At 28.3% G+C, this 23,245-nt stretch overlaps 1 protein-coding gene across 1 annotated transcript; it reads left to right on the top strand.

Annotated features, from left to right (window-relative positions):
• Nucleotides 1-714: 714 nt before the first annotated feature.
• LOC111635163 (cytochrome P450 3A2-like) lies at nt 715-23,172 on the top strand. The gene is made up of 14 exons (XM_023380036.1): nt 715-814; nt 2,911-3,007; nt 4,883-4,935; nt 5,015-5,111; nt 5,180-5,311; nt 5,388-5,622; nt 6,428-6,570; nt 8,603-8,675; nt 11,544-11,610; nt 13,280-13,388; nt 15,111-15,199; nt 17,770-17,910; nt 17,981-18,140; nt 22,714-23,172. Exons 1-14 carry the CDS (start codon nt 756-758, stop codon nt 22,792-22,794), a joined length of 1,536 nt encoding a protein of 511 aa, XP_023235804.1. The 5' UTR covers nt 715-755; the 3' UTR covers nt 22,795-23,172.
• The last annotated feature ends 73 nt before the right edge of the window (nt 23,173-23,245 follow it).

Consider the following 23,245-nt stretch of genomic DNA (forward strand, 5'->3'; position numbering starts at 1 on the left):
ACATAAAATAACACTTTAAAGAATCTAGATTTCAGTTGGTTATCAAGCTACAACAAACTCGAATTTAATATAGAATTATATAAATAAGTAATTAATTCATACGATTTATATTTAAATTTGCATAAATTCACTATAACAAGACAAAAAATTTATTTTTATGCTTCTGTTGAACATTCACGTAGATGAAAAAAAATTAAGTTTACGAGTGGTAAATTTTCACTCTTTTAAAATAATTATTTTCTAAATAAAAATGTTATCCTTTTAAAATGATATTTCATTATTTAAAAAGTTTGTTATTATTAGACATTTGTTTGTTTATTTATGATACACTAATTTAACAACAAAATCATTTACGCAACAACCAAATAAAATTGTTATGATTTTATATGTAAATATATTGAATTAATACTATTATACCGGTTTAAGAAAATTTAATTGCATTCTAAATTATATGAATTCAAAATACAAATAATTTTCTTTAAAAGCAATAAAAAAATTCGTTTATTACTAAGGGATTCTTTACTTTTTAATGAAATTTAATATTTAAAAAATTTTTTTACAGTTATTTTAATATAAAGTAGGTCTGCTTACATAATTTTAATACGATGTTTAAAAATACTTTAATTGGATTTCATAATCGGTTTCAAAGACTCAGAGTTCAAAGATTTCAAAGAGTTCTAGATCATATTTATGTTTCTAGAGTTTGGCATTATCACTTCATATTTTATATACATTTCAGTAATTAGATACATTAAATGTATTTCTTCATAAATATATTACTATTTCTCATCATTCCTTTTCTCTTCTGGTACAGGTAAGTAGTTACTGAAATAATAACTTGATTAAAATTCTGGGAGAAGTTTTAAGCTTTTTTAAATATTAAATTACTAAGTAAAAATATTAATATAATTATGATAATGTGGGATATTTAAAAATTGAGTGTTTTAAAAATCAAGTTTTGAAAATTATTTAGAAAATGTTTAGAAAATAATTTTTAAATTATTTTTAATATTCTGTAATTCCATACCTTTTGGTTACGCGAATATTAATTTTTATGAGTGAAAACATTCTTTCTTCCTCGGGATTGCAATATTGAACTACAAGTAACAAATTGAGATATTTATAGAGCTCTAGGCTACTACTTTTGGGAGACTTACTATTTTTGGGGCCTCTTTAAAAATAATTTCGGCTACATTAAAGGAAATCTGGTTCTATCTATAATAAAGGTTTACATTTTATAAAATCTATCTGGAAAACTGTGAGGTTCTCAGTCCATACATGTTGTTTATCTGCAGTTTATTTATATTATTATTAATAATTATCAATTAACGAAAATAGCGTTTTGTATACGTAGCCGTATTTCGTTTGCTTAATTAATAAATTACATGGCATTTGGCGTATTGAACAGATATTTAAGTATGTAAATCTCGGATAAATTTCTATGGAAATTTTCTATTTAATATTAAGTTGAACTATATTCTAATGTTATGTTTAGTTTTTCCGTAGTAAATTTTTCTTTCCATTCTTAAGTTAGTTTAATTCATTTCGCATTCACCCTCTTAAGAGATTCATTTCTGGACTTCGGAGTGGCTCTTACCTTCGTGCCTTACATATCTGCCGTTTCTTCGGTCTAAATCGAAGGTGTGTCCGATAATACATGCCTGGTGACAGGATCCTACCTTAAACTCTCAGAACTTGATTTTTGACGGCCTCCAAGTCCTCACAAAACCATTGTAATTGTCTTTATCTGATATCTTTAACTGTCATATTTTGATAATCGAGTGCTTCTCTTCTAAATTGAAGTTACATTTTGTATAATTAATATTACTGAACACATCATTTTAAATCCATGGATCAGTTCAAAATATTTATCTTAATTAATCTATTCTCCTATTCGTACAATACTGTTTGCTTGATTATAATGTTATAATTTTCCGCGTTTTAGGAAGTCTATTTTGCTTTCAGATATTAAATAGAATGACTATTGCACTCTAGTCTATTGCTCTATATATTAAGAGTGGCTAACTGCATCTCGAGAATCACACTCATGTTAGTATTCACAACTATGGATCAAGAATTAGAATCAGAAGCTAACAATATTAAAAACAGGACCTCGTCACATTTTAATTTTTTAAAAAAATCTTAAAGAACAATAAAATGTTCAGTTTATGACGTTGGCAATACTGCGGGAATTCTTCAGGGACCGCATAATTTTTTCAAAGTTTGTGGCCACCAAACTTTTCAGACTTGACAACCCCTAATTTCTTTTTGTGGGGACCTGATTCTTGAAGGACCAGAGCGTGCAGTAGTAATCAACATATTCTAGATGAATTGATCATCATTACAGAAAGTAAACAATCTCACAAAATATTCCAGGCGCCTCAACTTGTGTTCTTAGGAAGAAAGACATTTTCAACAACTGTTGTGGCACGATAAAATATTTGACATTAAGTACCCTACATTGCGCATACAACTTCCACTTTCGTACGTTTATTCTAATACGAAGAACAAATTTTAAAAGTTTGAGTTTGGGATCTTTACGCAGATCATCTGTATAGAAACCATGACACAAATGGTAACATTAACTGATAATAACGTAAATTTTGCATCGTAATATAAATGACCTATCATAAATGTTAAATACAGGTTGGCTTATTACGATATGTTTACCCTAATGAATCGTAGCTTTCATCTAACAACAATTATTGACTTTAATTCTTCGAGCAAAGGCACGCAGTTTTATTTTCTCTTTGTCGTCATTTTTGAGGGCGCTAACGGGATCTGTATTAGTTTATTGAATCTTTTACATCAGGTATAGTTTCGAATATTTTGATTCGGATTGTTCTGAGAATTTTGTATTATGTAAATAGGCCTTATTACAGATTTTATAAAAATTTATATACTTTTTAGATGGAGAAAGAAACAATTTTCATGTTTTATCGATTTGGGAATTCCGGGGCCAAAACCGAATTTCTTTTCTGGAAATATGGATGACCTTATTACGAAGGTAGGGTATTACATTCTGGATCTTATATTTGTAACGTACTGTATTATTTTGTACAATATGAAAATAAAACCATTCGTGAATTACCATTTTGTATATTATTATTTGTAAGCCGACAGGTGTGAGCATTCTAATCTGGGTAGAAAATACATCATTCTTAAAATAAGTATTTGGCACAAATATGGTAGATTTTGTTCCGGAATGAAGTTTCGAATAACTCCCGTTAGGTACAGTACCCCCGCATTACTAATATAGAAATATCCTAACTTCCGAGGACAAATTTTCTATTTAATATTAATTTAAACTAAATTCTAATATTATGTTTAGTTTGTCGAAATGCTGATTATGATCGCATGGGATCATGGATAGTTTATAATAGGTTTTTTGCTATTAGTTATATATAATATCACATTACCTAACAACTTCTTTCGATCTATCGCCACATAATGAAGATTTATTTATGTGTGACCCAAGTGCAAGCAAGGTGTTTGACAATTAGTGCACAAATTTACAAATAAAATATAAATATAAATGTTTTTATAGAAAAGTAGTAACTTATTTCACCTATCGCCACATTACCTCTACCTGTCACCATATTACTAAGTTCTGATTACCAAAAGATTTGTTGTGTATAGTATTTATGCCAAATATGTTATGTCATAAATAAGAAAGTATTATGATAGGGCAGACATAAAGCTTTTTACGGGATATTATCACTTTTTTTATTCATGTTAGTAATAATTTAGCATTTCAGTCAAGAAAAAATCTATTACCAAGTAATAATAAATTTTACCAAACCTTTTTTTATACGTATATTCATTCTCTTTCTGAGATTAAAATTTTTATTAAAAAAAACCGAAATAATTCTCAAAAATACAAGTAACATTATAATTTTTAAAATAATTTCCTTATAAAAAAGTTTTTATAGTTGGCAATATTACGGATGCTTTAAAGTTATACTGTATTATCCATAACTCATAACAACACAATATAAAACACAAAACAACATACACACTACGGTAAAGAGTATGTTTTATTTTAATTTTAATTTAATAGAATTTTCTTTTTATGCAAAATATATTTTTTAAAATATATTAAAATTTTTATTTTTCTATACAAATTTTATTTCTCCAATATACAGTACTTTATTGTAAATTTTAATGTTTTAGAAAAATCTTTAAAGAATTAATATGGATATAAAAATTTATATATGGTATAAAAATAAAAGATATATAAATTTAAATAATTAATAAACGCACTTGATTTATTTTTTTAATCTTTTTTCAGCAAAATAGTGGAGAAAAAATTGTAAAATAGTTATTATGAAATTTTAATTTTGCCTGAAATTATTAGTTCCAACAGGTTTAATTTTTTTACCGTTATAATTACAGTAAAGTATTTATGGATATTCAGTAATTTAGAAGTAAAGAATAACTGTACAATTATAGTATTTTTCACAATAAAATTTATCAATTAAAATATCTTTTCAAAGTCAAAAAGAAGAAAATATCAGTTTGAAATAAATTTTGCACTTTCATGTTCTATTGAATAATTTTTCTATTTAAATAATTTTCTTTTATTAACTCTATATTACATAAAATACGTAACTGTTTAAATTTCATAATTATCTTTTTATTTGTCAGAACTTTCTTCCTCTAAACTATTTTTATTTTCAGATATTTCATTTTCATTAATATCTATTCTCTGAACTTAACTTGAAATTTATTAACTAATCTTGCAGTTTTATTCTTATTTTTGGCTAATAAAACCAACTAGTTTAATTTGTTTTTGATATTTTTGTGAATAAAATCTACATTAATTAGTCTATAACCATAAATGTAAAATATATTTAAACAAACATAATTATTTGTTTTTCAGGGAGTTGCTAAATGCCATATCGATTGGATTAAGAAATATGGAAATGTTGTCGGGTTAATATTCTTTTTATTATTTCTATGTTTAAAATATAAAAATTTTAATAAATTTCAAACATAACTATGATATTCATAGATATTTTCAGGGCTCCATACCTATCCTACTTGTAGCAGATTTGGAATTTATGAAGAATTTTATGGTCGTCAATTACAAGAATGCTTCTGGCCGAGAGGTATTAATCTATAATTAAACTAATGAATAATTTTTAGTTGTTAATAATAAATTTTGTTTGCTATTTAGTGGTTCATTGAAGATGCTGGAGTGCCAATGAAGACATTCAGAAAATCAGCAGTTGCAGTTGTCGGGGGACCATATTGGAAAGAACTTCGCAATATAATGTCTTCAACTTTCACTAGTAGAAAGTTGAAAGGGGTATTTATATAATAGTCAATTTCTGTAGGCGAATTTTATTTCAAAATATGAATAATCAAAAAATGTTTAATATTAGATTATACCAATATTGGAGAAATCTATTACACGCCTGACAAACAAAATAGAGAAGAAAATAGAAAATAAAGAATATGTTCCAATGAAAACATTATTTAGTGAATATGCTTTCGACCTTACAATGTCAACTATGTTCGGAATAGACGATGATGGATCGGAAATGTACAGAAAGTTTTATAAGGATTCCAAACAACTATCAAATGTACCCTACAACGATATAATTGTAAATTTTGCTTGTAAGTCATGATTTTGTCTTAATAAGATTATTGTTAGTAACTTAATGTTATAATTTCTTAAATTTAGATATATTTAAATACTTAGAAAGACATAGGATTAAATAATAAATTATTACTAGAAATCGTTGATTTTTCCTCTGATTCTAGCTCAGAGAATACAACGCTAGCCAACGCTAATCGAGTTCATATATCAAAAGTATAGAAATACCAGTAATCGGCAAAAGGTTTAGAAACACGTGAATAAAACATTTAAATATGCAAGTAGAAGTGTGATATTAAAACAAGAAGAGTGTTTGCTCGTGTTCTGCAAGTCATTATTTTAAAAATGGGAAAAGTTATCGAATTAACCGCTGAAGAAAAATTAAAGATTGCGGCTTTAAAATAGGATGGATTGACAACACATTCTTTCACTATTTGACTGCTTCCAAAAACGTGTTAAAGAGCTTCTGTTAACGAAACAAGTAGCATATTTTTATTTCTCGACTGAGGTTTACTGAAAAAACAATATTAATTAATATGCATGGCAAAGTTAAATAATTATGTATTTGGATCTATAGGTTGGATGCAAATAACTTCTACCTTAATAAAATATCTTACTCAACTGCTGTGTACTTGAAATAAACAAAGTCACTCGAATTAACTTGGTGTTATTCCATCTATGAATTTTTTTCTTGTTTAGTTGTATCTAATTGATTTAGATGTGAAAGGGAATGATTTTGCGTCAAATTTAAAACTATTCTCTTTGAAATAAAATCTAAATTATTTTAACTTTACATGCTTATTAATTTATATTTCACAATTTCAGTATATTTTCCAGAATTTTCAACTGTTTTTACATTGATAAGAGAAGCGAAGGATAAGATTTCATATTTTTTAGGAAGACCTTCGTGCTTTGGAGCTTATAAGAATTCATTAAGTGTACTTCAACTGAGAAAATCAAATCCTCAAGTTTGTATCTCATTCAATTATAAATTATTTTTATAACAGTGATAAAATGAACGTATTAAATATAGTATTTATGTAAATTTAAAATGTTAAGTACAAGTTCTATTTTATAAATATTAATTTTATTAAAGGTTACAAAATTTTACAAACATTATTTTATTGTAATAATCAAAAAATAATCATTGATGAAATTAATATTTTGAATGGAATTCATCTTAGAAGATATATAGTAGTTATAATTCTTATTCATTTCATATGGAAGTATTTATAATTGTTGCTTATCATGTAATTTAACTAGCACATATATATTAAACAATTTAATTACCTCAATATTCTTAAAAGTTTAGAACTTATACACCAATTATTACTCACAATATATTCTTTTTCTGGTTTTATTATTGTAACGCTTTGTGAGTTTAGCATGTTTCACGTTTCACACCTAATAATTACTTTTTACAATACTAAAATTTCTTTAATCCTTTTTAAATTTATGATTAATACATTACAGAAAAGAAAATATGCAGTAATAGGCTAATAGAGTTACCATGTACTTTACAATTTTAACAATCGTGGAAAAAATTATAGCAAGTTTTAATTTCAAAAAGTAAATTTTCACCCGCAAGTTTTTTATGTCAAGTCCGAGCTATCACAAAGACAAGAAAAAATAATTATAATTTTTATTAGAATTAATCAAAATTATCTAAGAAATTAATAATAAATTGAGATTTAGTTTTCTTGTGTCTTATTTTTACTTTCCCGGCTGTCATACATAACAGAGAGAAAGTATAACGATTGATCGTAAAATGACCATACAAAATTTTATATTTTTGAACTCGGAACCTTGAAACTTCGAGAAATGTAATAAAAAAATTTCGAGTTTTTTTATGTATGGATGTTAGTGTGTGGGGGCACGATTTTGTTTACCCAATTTGAAGCTTTATAACTCCTGTTCCTTTCGTTGAAAATTTCTGAAGTTTTGCAGAGGTTTGTGTATTAGGGAATTGATGCTATTAAGATCAAGAGATGGGGAAGAAAGAAGAGGAACATGTGTTATATCTCGAGGAGGCCGGACTTAATAAAGATTTCACTTGTTATTAGCATTTACAATTTTTTTTCATAAAAGTCGTCTTTGCTTTGAAACAGAGCTGTGGAGTCGGGAAAAATGTGTTGACACCGACTCCGACCCCGGCATTTAAAATTTAATTTAGTTTTTTTATTTAAATGAAAGAAAGTTTATTTTATATTTATTAATTTTTTAAAATCTTTTTGGTTTTTGCTATAATTCATTTATTTTAAATACAAAATGCAAGAATTTAATTTATTAAATATGTAGTTTTCTTTGCAGTATTTGTGTTTAGTAGTTAAATTATTTTGACTCAACTGAATTTGNTCATTGCAAAGATCCACTCAGGTGAACCAAATACTTATCTAACGCTTCAACAATGCATTTCCGAACACCCGTTTATAGATCAAATTTATTCAATGTACCATTCTTCAAACATACGCAAAGATCGGTACTTTTGTCATGAATTACTATATAATTTCATTGTATCTTCTGTTTGCTCATTTATAAAGTAATAATCTTAAAAACAAAATTAGTTATACTTTCAATCTATTTAATATACGGAGTTCAGAGTAGGGTATCCCTATGAGCGCCTCCTCCCCCATAAAATGACTTGGTATTTAATTTTGCCGGAGTCTGAGTCGGAGTCGAGTGTTTTTTACCGACTCCGCAATCCTGCCCTCAAAGTTGTTTTTTGCCATTTTATAATAATTAATTATATAAAAACTTTTTAAATAAGATATCATAACAAATTTCTCACAGGCAGTTTTAAAATAATTATTATTGCCGGGAAAGTTACGCAACTCGTAACTAAAACTTTTTCATTTGAGTTAAGTGATTGTTTGTTAATTTGAAGAGAAGCAATCTTCCCACGGCTTTATAAGACATTACTACTTTTTGAGTAAAATAAATAATATTTTGCTATTGTTTTCAAATTTTTTAATTAAATTTTACATTTCAAAAATACTTTAGATTCAACGGGATGATTTTGTACAACTCTTAATGAATGCTACATACGATAAACAAAAAGAAAATGATAAAACTTGTAAGTCGTTACACCTTTCGTATCGTACTCTTATCATATGGATATAGGCCTATATAATAAATGAAAAAATGTTATATTACTTTTATGAAGGATAAGATTTCATATTTTTTAGGAAGACCTTCGTGCTTTGGAGCTTATAAGAATTCATTAAGTGTACTTCAACTGAGAAAATCAAATCCTCAAGTTTGTATCTCATTCAATTATAAATTATTTTTATAACAGTGATAAAATGAACGTATTAAATATAGTATTTATGTAAATTTAAAATGTTAAGTACAAGTTCTATTTTATAAATATTAATTTTATTAAAGGTTACAAAATTTTACAAACATTATTTTATTGTAATAATCAAAAAATAATCATTGATGAAATTAATATTTTGAATGGAATTCATCTTAGAAGATATATAGTAGTTATAATTCTTATTCATTTCATATGGAAGTATTTATAATTGTTGCTTATCATGTAATTTAACTAGCACATATATATTAAACAATTTAATTACCTCAATATTCTTAAAAGTTTAGAACTTATACACCAATTATTACTCACAATATATTCTTTTTCTGGTTTTATTATTGTAACGCTTTGTGAGTTTAGCATGTTTCACGTTTCACACCTAATAATTACTTTTTACAATACTAAAATTTCTTTAATCCTTTTTAAATTTATGATTAATACATTACAGAAAAGAAAATATGCAGTAATAGGCTAATAGAGTTACCATGTACTTTACAATTTTAACAATCGTGGAAAAAATTATAGCAAGTTTTAATTTCAAAAAGTAAATTTTCACCCGCAAGTTTTTTATGTCAAGTCCGAGCTATCACAAAGACAAGAAAAAATAATTATAATTTTTATTAGAATTAATCAAAATTATCTAAGAAATTAATAATAAATTGAGATTTAGTTTTCTTGTGTCTTATTTTTACTTTCCCGGCTGTCATACATAACAGAGAGAAAGTATAACGATTGATCGTAAAATGACCATACAAAATTTTATATTTTTGAACTCGGAACCTTGAAACTTCGAGAAATGTAATAAAAAAATTTCGAGTTTTTTTATGTATGGATGTTAGTGTGTGGGGGCACGATTTTGTTTACCCAATTTGAAGCTTTATAACTCCTGTTCCTTTCGTTGAAAATTTCTGAAGTTTTGCAGAGGTTTGTGTATTAGGGAATTGATGCTATTAAGATCAAGAGATGGGGAAGAAAGAAGAGGAACATGTGTTATATCTCGAGGAGGCCGGACTTAATAAAGATTTCACTTGTTATTAGCATTTACAATTTTTTTTCATAAAAGTCGTCTTTGCTTTGAAACAGAGCTGTGGAGTCGGGAAAAATGTGTTGACACCGACTCCGACCCCGGCATTTAAAATTTAATTTAGTTTTTTTATTTAAATGAAAGAAAGTTTATTTTATATTTATTAATTTTTTAAAATCTTTTTGGTTTTTGCTATAATTCATTTATTTTAAATACAAAATGCAAGAATTTAATTTATTAAATATGTAGTTTTCTTTGCAGTATTTGTGTTTAGTAGTTAAATTATTTTGACCCAATTGAATTTGAATATTTTTGATTCATTCCTTTATTATCCCTGATCTAAATAAGTATTCTATTTTTTGAATGAGCCAGACTAATTGATCAGCGTATATATTTTTCTTTTCTGAACAAGAAGCTGAAGTAGCTAGATCGCACACTTTTTAGTTGGATTAACTTTTCTGGAAAGGCGAAATTGAAGTATAAATGTTATAGAATAAAGATATGTAGATGTTGAATTTTTCGCCCCCCTTTCTCCTCTTATTAAATATTTGTTAAAAATTAATTTTTTATATAAATAAATATTAATATAAGTTAAATGTTAAAAATACTAACTATAAAAGTATTTGGGTAAATGCCCGGGGCTCCTTTCAGAGTTCAGAGTAGGGTATCCCTATGAGCGCCTCCTCCCCCATAAAATGACTTGGTATTTAATTTTGCCGGAGTCTGAGTCGGAGTCGAGTGTTTTTTACCGACTCCGCAATCCTGCCCTCAAAGTTGTTTTTTGCCATTTTATAATAATTAATTATATAAAAACTTTTTAAATAAGATATCATAACAAATTTCTCACAGGCAGTTTTAAAATAATTATTATTGCCGGGAAAGTTACGCAACTCGTAACTAAAACTTTTTCATTTGAGTTAAGTGATTGTTTGTTAATTTGAAGAGAAGCAATCTTCCCACGGCTTTATAAGACATTACTACTTTTTGAGTAAAATAAATAATATTTTGCTATTGTTTTCAAATTTTTTAATTAAATTTTACATTTCAAAAATACTTTAGATTCAACGGGATGATTTTGTACAACTCTTAATGAATGCTACATACGATAAACAAAAAGAAAATGATAAAACTTGTAAGTCGTTACACCTTTCGTATCGTACTCTTATCATATGGATATAGGCCTATATAATAAATGAAAAAATGTTATATTACTTTTATTTCATGTAAATTAGACTAACCATGCATTCAATAATATTAGAAAAATTATGAAAGTTTTTATAATAATCACACTTTAAATATATGCAGGGTGTCTGGATTGAGAGTGACACATTTGGAAAAACTATACTGTAAGTAAAATTGGGGTAAAAACTACTTCACAACGCTTTAAAATGTGTCAGTTTTAAACAAGACATCCGATATTAAATACGGTTTTAATTCAATAGTAATATTGATTTAATTGAAATAATTAGAATTAGAATATATACATTTTGTTGAATATATAAAATTAAGTAGGTTTTTATTAAATTAATGTAAAAGATACAATGAATAAAAATGAAACGTTTCAGTACCGATGTTCTAATATTTTATTAATTCTATTAAATTAGGTGTGATGAAAAAATCATTGTCAACAGATGAAGTTGTTATAAATATGATGAATTTTGTTTTGGCAAGGTAACTATCTCTGCTCGTCATTTCACAATATGAAAAAAACTACAGAGCAGTATAAATGTCTTTAGGTTTTTATTAAATTAATGTAAAAGATACAATGAATAAAAATGAAACGTTTCAGTACCGATGTTCTAATATTTTATTAATTCTATTAAATTAGGTGTGATGAAAAAATCATTGTCAACAGATGAAGTTGTTATAAATATGATGAATTTTGTTTTGGCAAGGTAACTATCTCTGCTCGTCATTTCACAATATGAAAAAAACTACAGAGCAGTATAAATGTCTTTATATTATACATACATGAATATATAATATAAAGACATTTATACTGCTCTGTAGTTAATTAATGTTAATAAATAAATCTACAGTACAAATCAAATCTTAAAAATTAAACGCTTACTAGTGAATGCTAAAAGAAGCAAAATACAAAGAAACTTTAAATTTAGTTATAATTAATTATGAATAGTTATGCGTTTCATTCATTAATAAACAATCACGGAACAAGTTTCATAAAATCTATTGGTTGTAAGCGTTGTTTGTAAAATTTGTCTGAATATACAATGCAACTTTAATTTTTACGTATTGTAGAGCTTAACCTAAACCAATTTAACCGAGATTTCATATTATTTGAGGAGAATCTTGGAAGAATACTTGTCAGCAAAGACAAGAAATGTAGTAGCCTACAATACATTTCTTTTTACGAATCTTGGCGGGATGATGCGTGGAACTAGATAAAGCTCCAGAAGTTTAAGTAAAGTAATTACTGTAATGACGTCACATGACGATATAAATTTTAAAAAATTAAAGAAATTCAATATTAATCATCACGGAACTTTGATTTTATAACGATATATTTGTGGACCATTTTGTCGATTAGTTTCTATCAAACGTTCCGTGTTATCTAAGTTTTGATCATGCAGGATATCCCCGCTTTCCATACCTTGGATATTCGAGATTATACTGTACATACTGTAATAATTGTATGTTATTATTTAATCAAATGGCTTAAGCTTATACAGACTACTAGCGACAATGGTACTGAATTTTACTTATATTTGTAGAATGATACGAAGAACGACTTTGATCCCATAAACAGGTGTTCAAAAAGGCACCGCCGAGACGCTAGACAGGATTGCTTATGCTTGACATATACAGCAAATGGTCTTGGATATAGCATTTGTGGTGAGTACAACAGCTGTTCGAACTGACGTCCTTCATCTTCATTACAAACATTGAGACACTGTAGAAAGGATTGTCAAACTCTATCACAAGGGTTAAGAATCTTTCAAATCTAACTAAAGTCTACAATATGGTCTGCCTGCATGGGTCCGCCTGCATGGATCAAATTCATTTTATCTAATATCTGCATATGAATAATGTTCATTGCAAAGATCCACTCAGGTGAACCAAATACTTATCTAACGCTTCAACAATGCATTTCCGAACACCCGTTTATAGATCAAATTTATTCAATGTACCATTCTTCAAACATACGCAAAGATCGGTACTTTTGTCATGAATTACTATATAATTTCATTGTATCTTCTGTTTGCTCATTTATAAAGTAATAATCTTAAAAACAAAATTAGTTATACTTTCAATCTATTTAATATACGAAAATTATATAAGAATTTAATTTTGTTTAAAACGGTATTATTTGGTTTTTCAGTTACGAATCAACGACTTCGACATTAACATTCGCATTGTATATGATGGCAAAGTATCCCGAAATCCAAGAAAAAGTTAGGAAAGAACTAAATTCAATAAACACAAATGAGGTAAGAATTACTGAAATTTTTTTTTAATTTTATGAATATTTACTTTATCAGAGTTTCATTCTTATATTTATGAAGAAAAGACAGAGAAGTGTATCAGAAATAAAAATAAATATAAGCCATAAAAACCGTATTACCTCGATTCAACCCGTATATTTTATTTTTAAATTGTAAGTATTCCCCGGGGTTTATTATCTTGCAGAATAAGACGAGTGGGTAAAAATTGAAAGAAATATTTTAATTACTTGTGCAAGATCCAGCAAGCGTCTCTTCCCTTAACACCTCTCCCCTAATAAATTAACAAAGAAATGTGAATGTAATAAACTAATTGCTGTTTGACAAATTTGTAGACAATGGGGGAAAATGTACTTACTTTTTATTAAGCAGTGTAAGTCCTGAGATCGGTAAACATCTTGGGATGGAGTCATATTCAGTGTCGAATTTAATTCGATGTTGATCTTTCCCGTGACCCAACATGGTCTCGAATTTCTTCTGGAAACTGATTAATGACCAATTGGAACGTCAGCATGAGGTCCAAAACCAATCGGGAACATTCGGTCGAGGGGCAAATCTTATAAACACCTTATCGTCTCTCTTTTTCACGAATAAACGGTCTTTCTTTCGAACTCATATTCGTGAGCTTTCCGACCGCGCCATCCAGACCGATCATAAATAGGATTAGCGAATCTACTCTATTATTAAATGCTTTCTTTTAACTTGCTTTGTATTGTCCTCAAATCTTGCAACTTAAATTACTTCCATTTTTAAGATAGAAGAACTGAAACTTCGAAGACATACCTAACTCCAATGACAACGTTTTTAATTGTTATAGGGTGTGGCCACATCCTCATTCGGAAACCCGAGAAATATAAACAAATGTAGAATGTAATCATAATGCGTGTTTGTAAATGCAGTACGGTGATGTTATGGGATAAAAGTGTGACTAACCCCATAATCCTCCACTCGAAACTTGAAAAACATGATCAATAAAGCATGTTTTTTTAATTTTTAAAAAATATATTAAAAGTATTTTTTATATATTATACTGTATATATAAAACTATATATATATATAAAGAGAGAGAGAGGGAGAGAGAGAAAAGTTGACCATTCTTTAGNGTGCCGGTCATCTATCTAACTCCGTTCTAGAGAAAATTTTCAAATTGAAATAACATGACTTCCTGTCCAAACCTAAAGTCACATTATATATATATATATATATAGTATATATCATGTTAACAATTATGAGGTCTGAGCATGTGGTGTTCAGACCTCATAAACAATTTTATTCGCAATGTTTATTTTTATAAAAAGTTATAATTTAAGATATCTGTCATCATTTATCCAAAAATAATGCATCGATTGTGCAGCTTCAAGGTATTATCCTGTTGTGAAGAATCGGAAGTTCTCATAATTTATCATTATAGTAACGATCAGAACACACACTTCATAGTCTGCTAGTGTTTCGCTTCATCAAACTAATCTATCATTCTATATATAAAATATCAATTTGCATAGCGCCTATCATTATCTCAGTATGAATAACTTTTTAGAAGTATGCATACAAGTGTATAAAGAGAATTATTTAAAAACCATTTCATAGCTCTTATTTGATAATTTTTAATTATTTAATAGATCATTAACTAATAGAAACAGTAAAATAAAATTATGTAAATTTGGTTAAATGTCAGTTATTTTATTATGGTCTAATATTTTAATTTTACAGGAAGAAGTTAAAAATTCTTTCTTGCGTGGTATTCCTTACCTCGATCAAGTAATTAATGAAACTCTCAGATATTACACTATAGTCAGAGTGTAAGTTCAACTCTATAAATATTTAAAATTTCGTATTAAGTGTGAATATAGATAATTAACTAATATTTTTTTACTATCAATATGCACTGTACATGCATTTAAATAATAATTGCAAAACATAGCCCAAATGCATTTGTTGTTTAAACTTACAAGCAATAAAAAAATGTATATTGCTTATTTTCACTTTTTTTATAATTAATATATGTTTCATTCGCTACATCAGCAAATTTATTAAATGTAAAATATTTTTACATAATTTCATTAAATATTTCAAATTTTGAACAAAATTTTCTGAAGAATGACACTATATAAAAATCAAATTTAAAGGGTACGAGGAAGGTGTGTACATCCGCCTTAATAACAAGACAAATAACCTGTAAATATTTACATATAATTTTTGATGGGCAGAACTTTATGAATAATTTAAATATGAAATAAATTAATTTAAATATTGTAATTTATATTAAAAATTTCGTAAGATATTTGAATTGACATAACGTGACATTCTTCACATTGTATTATACAATTGCAGTATTTCTCCAGAGAATAACAAAGTAAAATAGGGCCAAATTTTTATTTTTGAATGAAATAGCAGTAAAATTGATCATGTTATTTTAACTTTTATTCAATTGTATTAGTGCTTAATAATATAGGCTAATTATTTCATATTCAATATAACTATGGTATAGAAATTGGGAATATGTCCCAAAGAAGCGGCGTAAAACCGCGCATCCTTTGGAACCCCTTTTCTAATAATGGGGGAAATAAGTGCATTTATTCATAAAAATTTACAAAAATTTAGGAATCTAATGAATTCACCAAACGGCTTTCACTAGATTTTAGATAACCTTAATTCTCTAATAAAAATGTTATCCTTTGTTTATCATTTTATTATTATAACTATTTTTAACCAAATTACAGAAAACTTTTTTGAGGCTGATTACCAAACACATCGGATGGCTGAAACACAGTAAATACGTTGCGCTGAAATGGAAGTGTCTTATAGATCGTAAAATACGGTCACAATTTCTAAATTGTGTTTTATTTTTTTTATTATTTACTTTTTACGGAAGTAATTTCATCGTTCTAAAATTCAACTATAGGTATTTCTCGTATAACAATATAGATATGTTCCGAAAAAGTGCCGTGTTATGCGAATCCGTTTAATACGAAACAAAGGACTAATGCAAAACATAAGGATAGGTTTCAAAAGTTAACAAAAGTATACTATTCTTTTTCGTTACTAAGAGAAATATGTTTATTAAAGCAATCAATAATTAATTAACAATCACAATTAAAAGTACCGTATTATACGTTAATATTAATTTTAATTAAACGAGGATGTTTTCTTTTTACAAAGTATTGTCTTCATCTCAGCTTTTTTCTTGATCTTGAAAAGAAATATCAGTAACGTCCTTATTTTTTGATTTTTATCACAATTTTTTATGGATGAAAAAATAAAAATTAAAATATGTTATTAACCGAAAATTTGTTTTAGTGGGCCGTGTTTGTTTAGTCGAGTACTATACAACTTTTTCCAGAATTTGTGTTCGAGTACCTTAATAACGCTGTACTGTATTTCGTTTGTCATTTTTATGAATGAAGTAATCATTCGTAGGTAAGTAATACCTACGGTTAAATAAACTTTACTAAATACGAAGATTAATTTATAAACAGAAAACACAGTGACAGTCTTAAAGGCTAAAGTCTGAAAGCAAGGACAAGGACACTTGGTTGATAGGAAAGTTAGAACAAGGAAGAAAAAATTGCATTATCAGTTTTTATTAAAGAAAACCTGACGAAAGGCACAAAATAATTTGAAAATTTCATTATTCTAAAATCCACGGACATATTTGAAATAACACGCGTTCCTACTTAAAAGAAAAATGTCAAATAACGAAGTTCACACTTACGAATTGTGAAATTTTGTACAGAGGATTTCCAAACCGTGTTAGAGAGAAACTGTGTTGTAGAAGTACCGTGTTGTACGAGGGATACCTGTATCTTGTCTTCTCACTTGAACCCTCCATAATAGTCACTAACTTCTGCTTTCTTACATTTTAAAACCGTTTAGATCCATTCTCATTCTTATCACAGTACTTTCGAACTCCTCATTAATTTATCTACATGGTTGACTTTGAAACTTTAAATCTTATTCGACGGTAGTTTCAATTTTACAAACATCGCATTTTTCTAACGAACCTCATTAGAATTTTCAGTTCGAAAGTATTCGGATATGAAAAGAAGCTGTTCCATACGAAAACAAAAATTAGTAATTAAGGATATTTTATCATTCATATTGATAATAAGATATAGTTAATTTGTTAAATGTAAAAGTATTTATATAATTATAAATAAAAATATATCTTCACTTTTTATTTACTTATTTATTTTGTTTTTACATTTTATCAAGGAAATAGGCTGTGGTAACTAATTTAATTTATTTTAAAACTATTACTCTCGTACAATGCTACCTGGAATTACACAATAACAATTCTATGCGATTTAATTTTTGATTTATATTATGCAATTGTTAGTTTTTACTTCAGTAATTTTGGATTTTTTAACAGTTTGGTAACTCGAACAATAACAGGAGAAATTAAGTGGAATTCAAAAACTTTACCAAAGAATTTGGTACTACAAGTGGCTGCCTATCAACTGCATCATGATCCTGAATATTGGGAAAATCCTGAAACGTTTGATCCCGATCGGTTAGAAAATTAAAACCATAAATTAATATAAATTCTCCTTTTTCTATAATACTTTTCTAATATGTTGTAGATTCTTACCACATAATAAACAGAAATTAAATCCGATGATTTTCCAAGCTTTTGGTTATGGACCTAAAAACTGCATTGGAATGCGGTTTGCTTATCTCTCTTTAAGACAGATATTTACACGTCTTTTAACCAAATATAAATTCGAAATATGTGAAGAAACGGTAAGTAATAAATTTATGACAGCTTTATTTAAATATTCTGTGTTAACGCAATATATGATTCTCTGGTGTTGTGAAATTTGATATTTCAATCTGTTTAATAATTTTTATGAATAATTCAGTTAATATTTTTTGCTTTTTCTTTCTCATTTTGTTGACTGATGCAGTTAAGTTAATTCAGTAAGAAATAACTAAGAGTTGAGATAAGTAATAATAATAATGATGATAACAGTAATATTATTATTACACATCATATTATATACCAACATAATTAATATTATTATTATAATGATGTGTTCCACATGGCATGTGTTCTGGTGCCTATCTCTATCCAGACCAAGACCAAGGTATAACTACAGGACATGCTATTATTTCGTTTTTACAATAATAGCTTGTTTTATTTGGAAGAAAAGAGTCCAGAAGCTCTTTTTTAAAACAAATAACAGTCTATTTCTCTATTTTTAAGACATCGAAATGAACAGTTTACTATGTCTTTCACTTATATTAGAGAATGACATAATACTATACAATATAATTACTATATTTAGAATAGTTGCTAATTCGTCCGCCATTTTGGATTTTATGTCATTAATTATATTAATAATAGATTAAGTGGTGAAAATTAATGCGCGATTATAGCAATTATTTTATAAATTACAATTTTATTTAATTTATAATTTATTGAAAAGAATTTAACTTTCAAATAGGCCTACATGAATAATCTTTACGAATTTGTAATAATGTATGCAATACAAAGATACGGGATGCAAAACAAAAAATACTGTATGCAATATAGTTATACTGTATTTATTAGTACAAACGACTGGTTTATAGAAAATCTAATGCGGCATGAATCCAGGGTTTAACTAGATATAAGTCTAAGATGATAAAGGTTTTTATTTGATTCATGAGATAGTTACATTCATTGCAGGTTTCTCTAAACTGCATATTCTTAAAGACTTTAAGTACTGGTAATAAACGATATAGGTTCGACCTTTGAAATTTTAGTTTAGCTTTGTTTTATCCTATGTGTAACATTTTGTGATTTAATTTTTGAATTATATTATGCAATTGTTAGTTTTTACTTCAGTAATTTTGGATTTTTTAACAGTTTGGTAACTCGAGCAATAACAGGAGAAATTAAGTGGAATTCAAAAACTTTACCAAAGAATTTGGTACTACAAGTGGCTGCAGCTGCCTATCAACTGCATCGTGATCCTATGTGTAGCATTAGCATTATTATTACTATTGTTATTCCTTAAGTTTGAAGATTATGAAACAAGAGATTAAAAATTAAGATGTCATTTCCTGTTTAGCGAAAACAATTCTCTGTAGATGAACTCTTCTACGTTGTTAAATAAAATTTTTATTCTTCGTATTTATTTTTACATATGATGGTATTGTAATACTTGAATTGTAACAAATATGAGGGCATGAGGAAATTATTCATAGTATTAACAATTAAAAAATAAAACACTGCGACTATGTAACCCATTTTCATATTCCTTGTGATTTTGTCCATGTGCATGCAGTAATCGCTGAAGCTTATTCGTTTGTAAGGACATAGTATGTAGAATATGTGAAAATTAATGTAAAGAAATGTCTTGTTTAACGACGTAAAAAGTTAAATCAACAAAGGCTTGTTTTCGCTAAATGACGTCACAATTTTTAATCTCTTGTTTTGTACGTTTAAAACGCTCCACATTGTCTAGCCCCAGTACCTAGCATCGTATCCACTCGTCTATCGCCACTCAGTCACATCAAACTTTCATTGTTTAGCTTATAAGTCTGTATTTTCAGCGGCCGAATTTTTTTGGAAATGCTTGAGAAGCGGGTTATATTATTTGAACGAGGAGCCTTTTGTGTTTAGGGTACTCACTAGGTTTCATTCGAATTGGAGATTCGAACATCTCGCCCTCTCCTTGTAAAAATAATTTAAGAATTATCACATTTAAATCATTACACAAATCTTGAAATCGATATATTTGATAATAAAATGAGCAGTGCATATGCAAATACTTATTCTTACTTTAAATATAAAAGACTTAATGTATTCTTACTTTTAAAATGTTTAGATATAAAAGACAAGTGAATATATATACGTAGTACGATCCAAAAGTTCGGGGACTTGGCTTAAAATTCCTTACCTTAAAAAGATTATATTGCCGATGCATAACCATCTTTAAAGTAATCATCTTGGGCAACGATACACTTTTGCCAGCGCTCATATAACTTCTGGAAGTACCGCTGGAAGCCATTTTTTGAAACCTCCCGTAAGGCCTCCTGCGATGCTGCTCTCACCTCATCTGATGACACAAAACAGCGTCCCTGCAAATGCTTTTTCATTGATGGAAACAAATAAAAATCACATGGGGCTAAGTCCGGTGAATAGGCGGGGTGTGGAAGCAGATTAATTTGAGTTGTCGTGCAGAAGGTACCAGTCTCCACTTTGCCAGATCTGTGGCCATTTACGACGAATGGATTTTCTCAAATGACATAAAATGTCTAGATAATGCTCCTTGTTTACTGTTTTGCCTTCGGGAATAAATTGTAAATGAACAATTCCTTGAGAATCAAAAAAACACCCATATCATGACCTTTCCTTTGCTCGGTGCATGTTAAGATTTTCTGTTAAAATACGCTGGCAACTAGTCTCTGATAAGTGAGTAGCCGCAGCAATTTTTTCAAGGGTTTGGCGACGATCTTTGAGAACATATTGAGAGACCAACTCAACACTTTCCTTGTTCCGTGAAGTCGAAGAATATTCATCGTCTGCGATGGATTCTCGGTCCTCTTTAAAACGCCGATGCCATTTGTACAGCTTTGATTTCGCCATGGTAAAATCACCGTAACCTTTCTTAGCAATTTTAAAGTCTCCGTAGGTGTTTTACTTAAACGCTGACAAAATTTAATGTTGCAGTACTGTTCTTGAAACTTCATTTTTATTACGTCGCAAAAGAAAGGTAACTATCTCTGAAAGAAACAACAGCGCTCGCGGTTTAATCACGTGACATGGGCGAAATCAACCTGAACACGTAGGAAAGGTTTGATAGAATCAATTTCATATGCTATAATTTCAAATACAGTACATGCTTTTGTTGTCATACATTACTGTAGTACCCGAACTTTTGGATTGTACCACGTATATTTACTTGTTTTTAGTACAGTATATTTATTATATATACAGTACATATACAGTAGAGCTTCGATTATCCGAATCAATTGGGGACTGGGATTGTTCGGATAACTTGTATTTCGGATAACCGATTATGTACGAAAAAATAGTTTAACGTATCCGATGTTGAAATTTTTCTCCGTTGTGTGTCGCTTTGCGTTGAATTTTCGTCGATGTTAAGCCTAACAAAGACTATTGTATCGTTAAAAATTATTTTATTTTGTACAAATAAAATAAATATATTGAAAAATATAAAAAATTATACTTCAGATGTTAATTTAGTAGAGGAGAAGGTGGTATTATGGAACACTGCGGGTATTATGGAATCACCCCATTTCGAACTGATAATAAAGGCGAACTGTAGCGGAATGTGGCTGAACTAAACTTGGCAGACATCCATAGCAACGGGAAAACCCGTTTTACTTCAGTTGAACGGTTGTCCGTATTTAATCAGCAAATTTGTGTTTTTCAAAATTTGCAAGTTTTGAATGCTAAGTGAATTTAATTATTTTTAAAATTTAAATCGTGTAGTTGTAGGTTCACTGGTGCATGTATTCCGTTCCAAAGACTTAGATGTACATATTAATTTGTGTGATGTTCACGTTTTTTAAAATTTGGTTTTGACAGACATAAGTTAATTCGAGATGGCGATGCGTGAAATACGGACCCTTTTGGTGCTTTTACAGTAATATGGAACTCAACTCCTCCGAACACTCTCTTTGCAATCAGACATTCGTCCGGAGCAATTTGAAAAAAAGACACTAGATAGAATGTCAATTCTTCCTGATAATATTGAAAAAGAGCTGCTGGAATATATATTGTTGATGGAGGTCATATTTTTCTATTATAAAAGCATTTTTGCGATAAAATACATTGGAGTAAATAATTTTGTAATTATTTAACATTTTTTGTACTTTCCTATTTGTTTTTGGCTACATTAAAGCATTTTTTTGAAAATATACAGTAAGGTTCCATATTACCACCCGATTTTCTCTAAGCCTACTTTCGGACTTTTTGTACAAAAGCCTTCAAAAACCATACTTATAGTTACACTAGCGAAAAATCCAATTAGGAACATTTAGTTTACTAGTTACCGGTACTTTTCGCACAAAAAATGTGGGTGTAGTTATGATACCTTGTTTACAATTCACTAAAATGTAATTGGGGTTCCATAATACCACCTTCTCCTCTATCAAAAACGTAAAATATTTGAGTAGCCCAAGACATAGCCAAAGATTGAAGCGCCCCACCACTGGCGAAAATTCAAATTTGCCGACTGGAATTCTTTCGGATGATTAGCTTTCTGATAATCGACGCTCTACTGTATTTGTATTTAAACGTTTTTAATTATTGGAATTACATATGTATAAGTTATATATATATAATTTTTTTTATTTTCAGGAAACGTTAATAGAAGGTTACGAACATATTGTACTGAAACCAGTGAACGAATTGATTTTAAGAGCTATTCCTAATTTTTAAGTTCTGATTACAATGCAAATGCCGATTTGATAATATGAAATTGGTACTTTATTACAAATAGAAATTTAATACATTTTAAAGCATCTGAGCTAGTGACATAATCGATGTTTGTCTATGAAATATATAAAGTCTATATTTTATGTAAAAGCTTAAAAATAGAAATTTACCCTAGAACAGCGGTCGGCAACCAATAGTCCTTTGACTATTGATGGTCCGCAAGAAAATTTGGACATTGATCAACAGAAGGTTACGCGAAGTAATACGAAAGAAATGCAAAAAGCTTAGTTACTTTTTTCACTCATTGGGGTTTCTATTCGAATCTAAAACCAAATATGAAGTGACTGTTATCAATAAATAATGAACAATAAACAATATTGTGAGTGCAATTGTCGTCCTTGGTGGAAAAGCGCTAAGAATCCATAAACTTGTTTCAAACAAGCAGCAATAAACT

This window comes from Centruroides sculpturatus, unplaced genomic scaffold (assembly GCF_000671375.1).
Source record: "Centruroides sculpturatus isolate CEXI.00-Female unplaced genomic scaffold, Cexi_2.0 scaffold827, whole genome shotgun sequence".
In the NCBI taxonomy this organism is placed as follows: Eukaryota; Metazoa; Arthropoda; class Arachnida; order Scorpiones; family Buthidae; genus Centruroides; species Centruroides sculpturatus.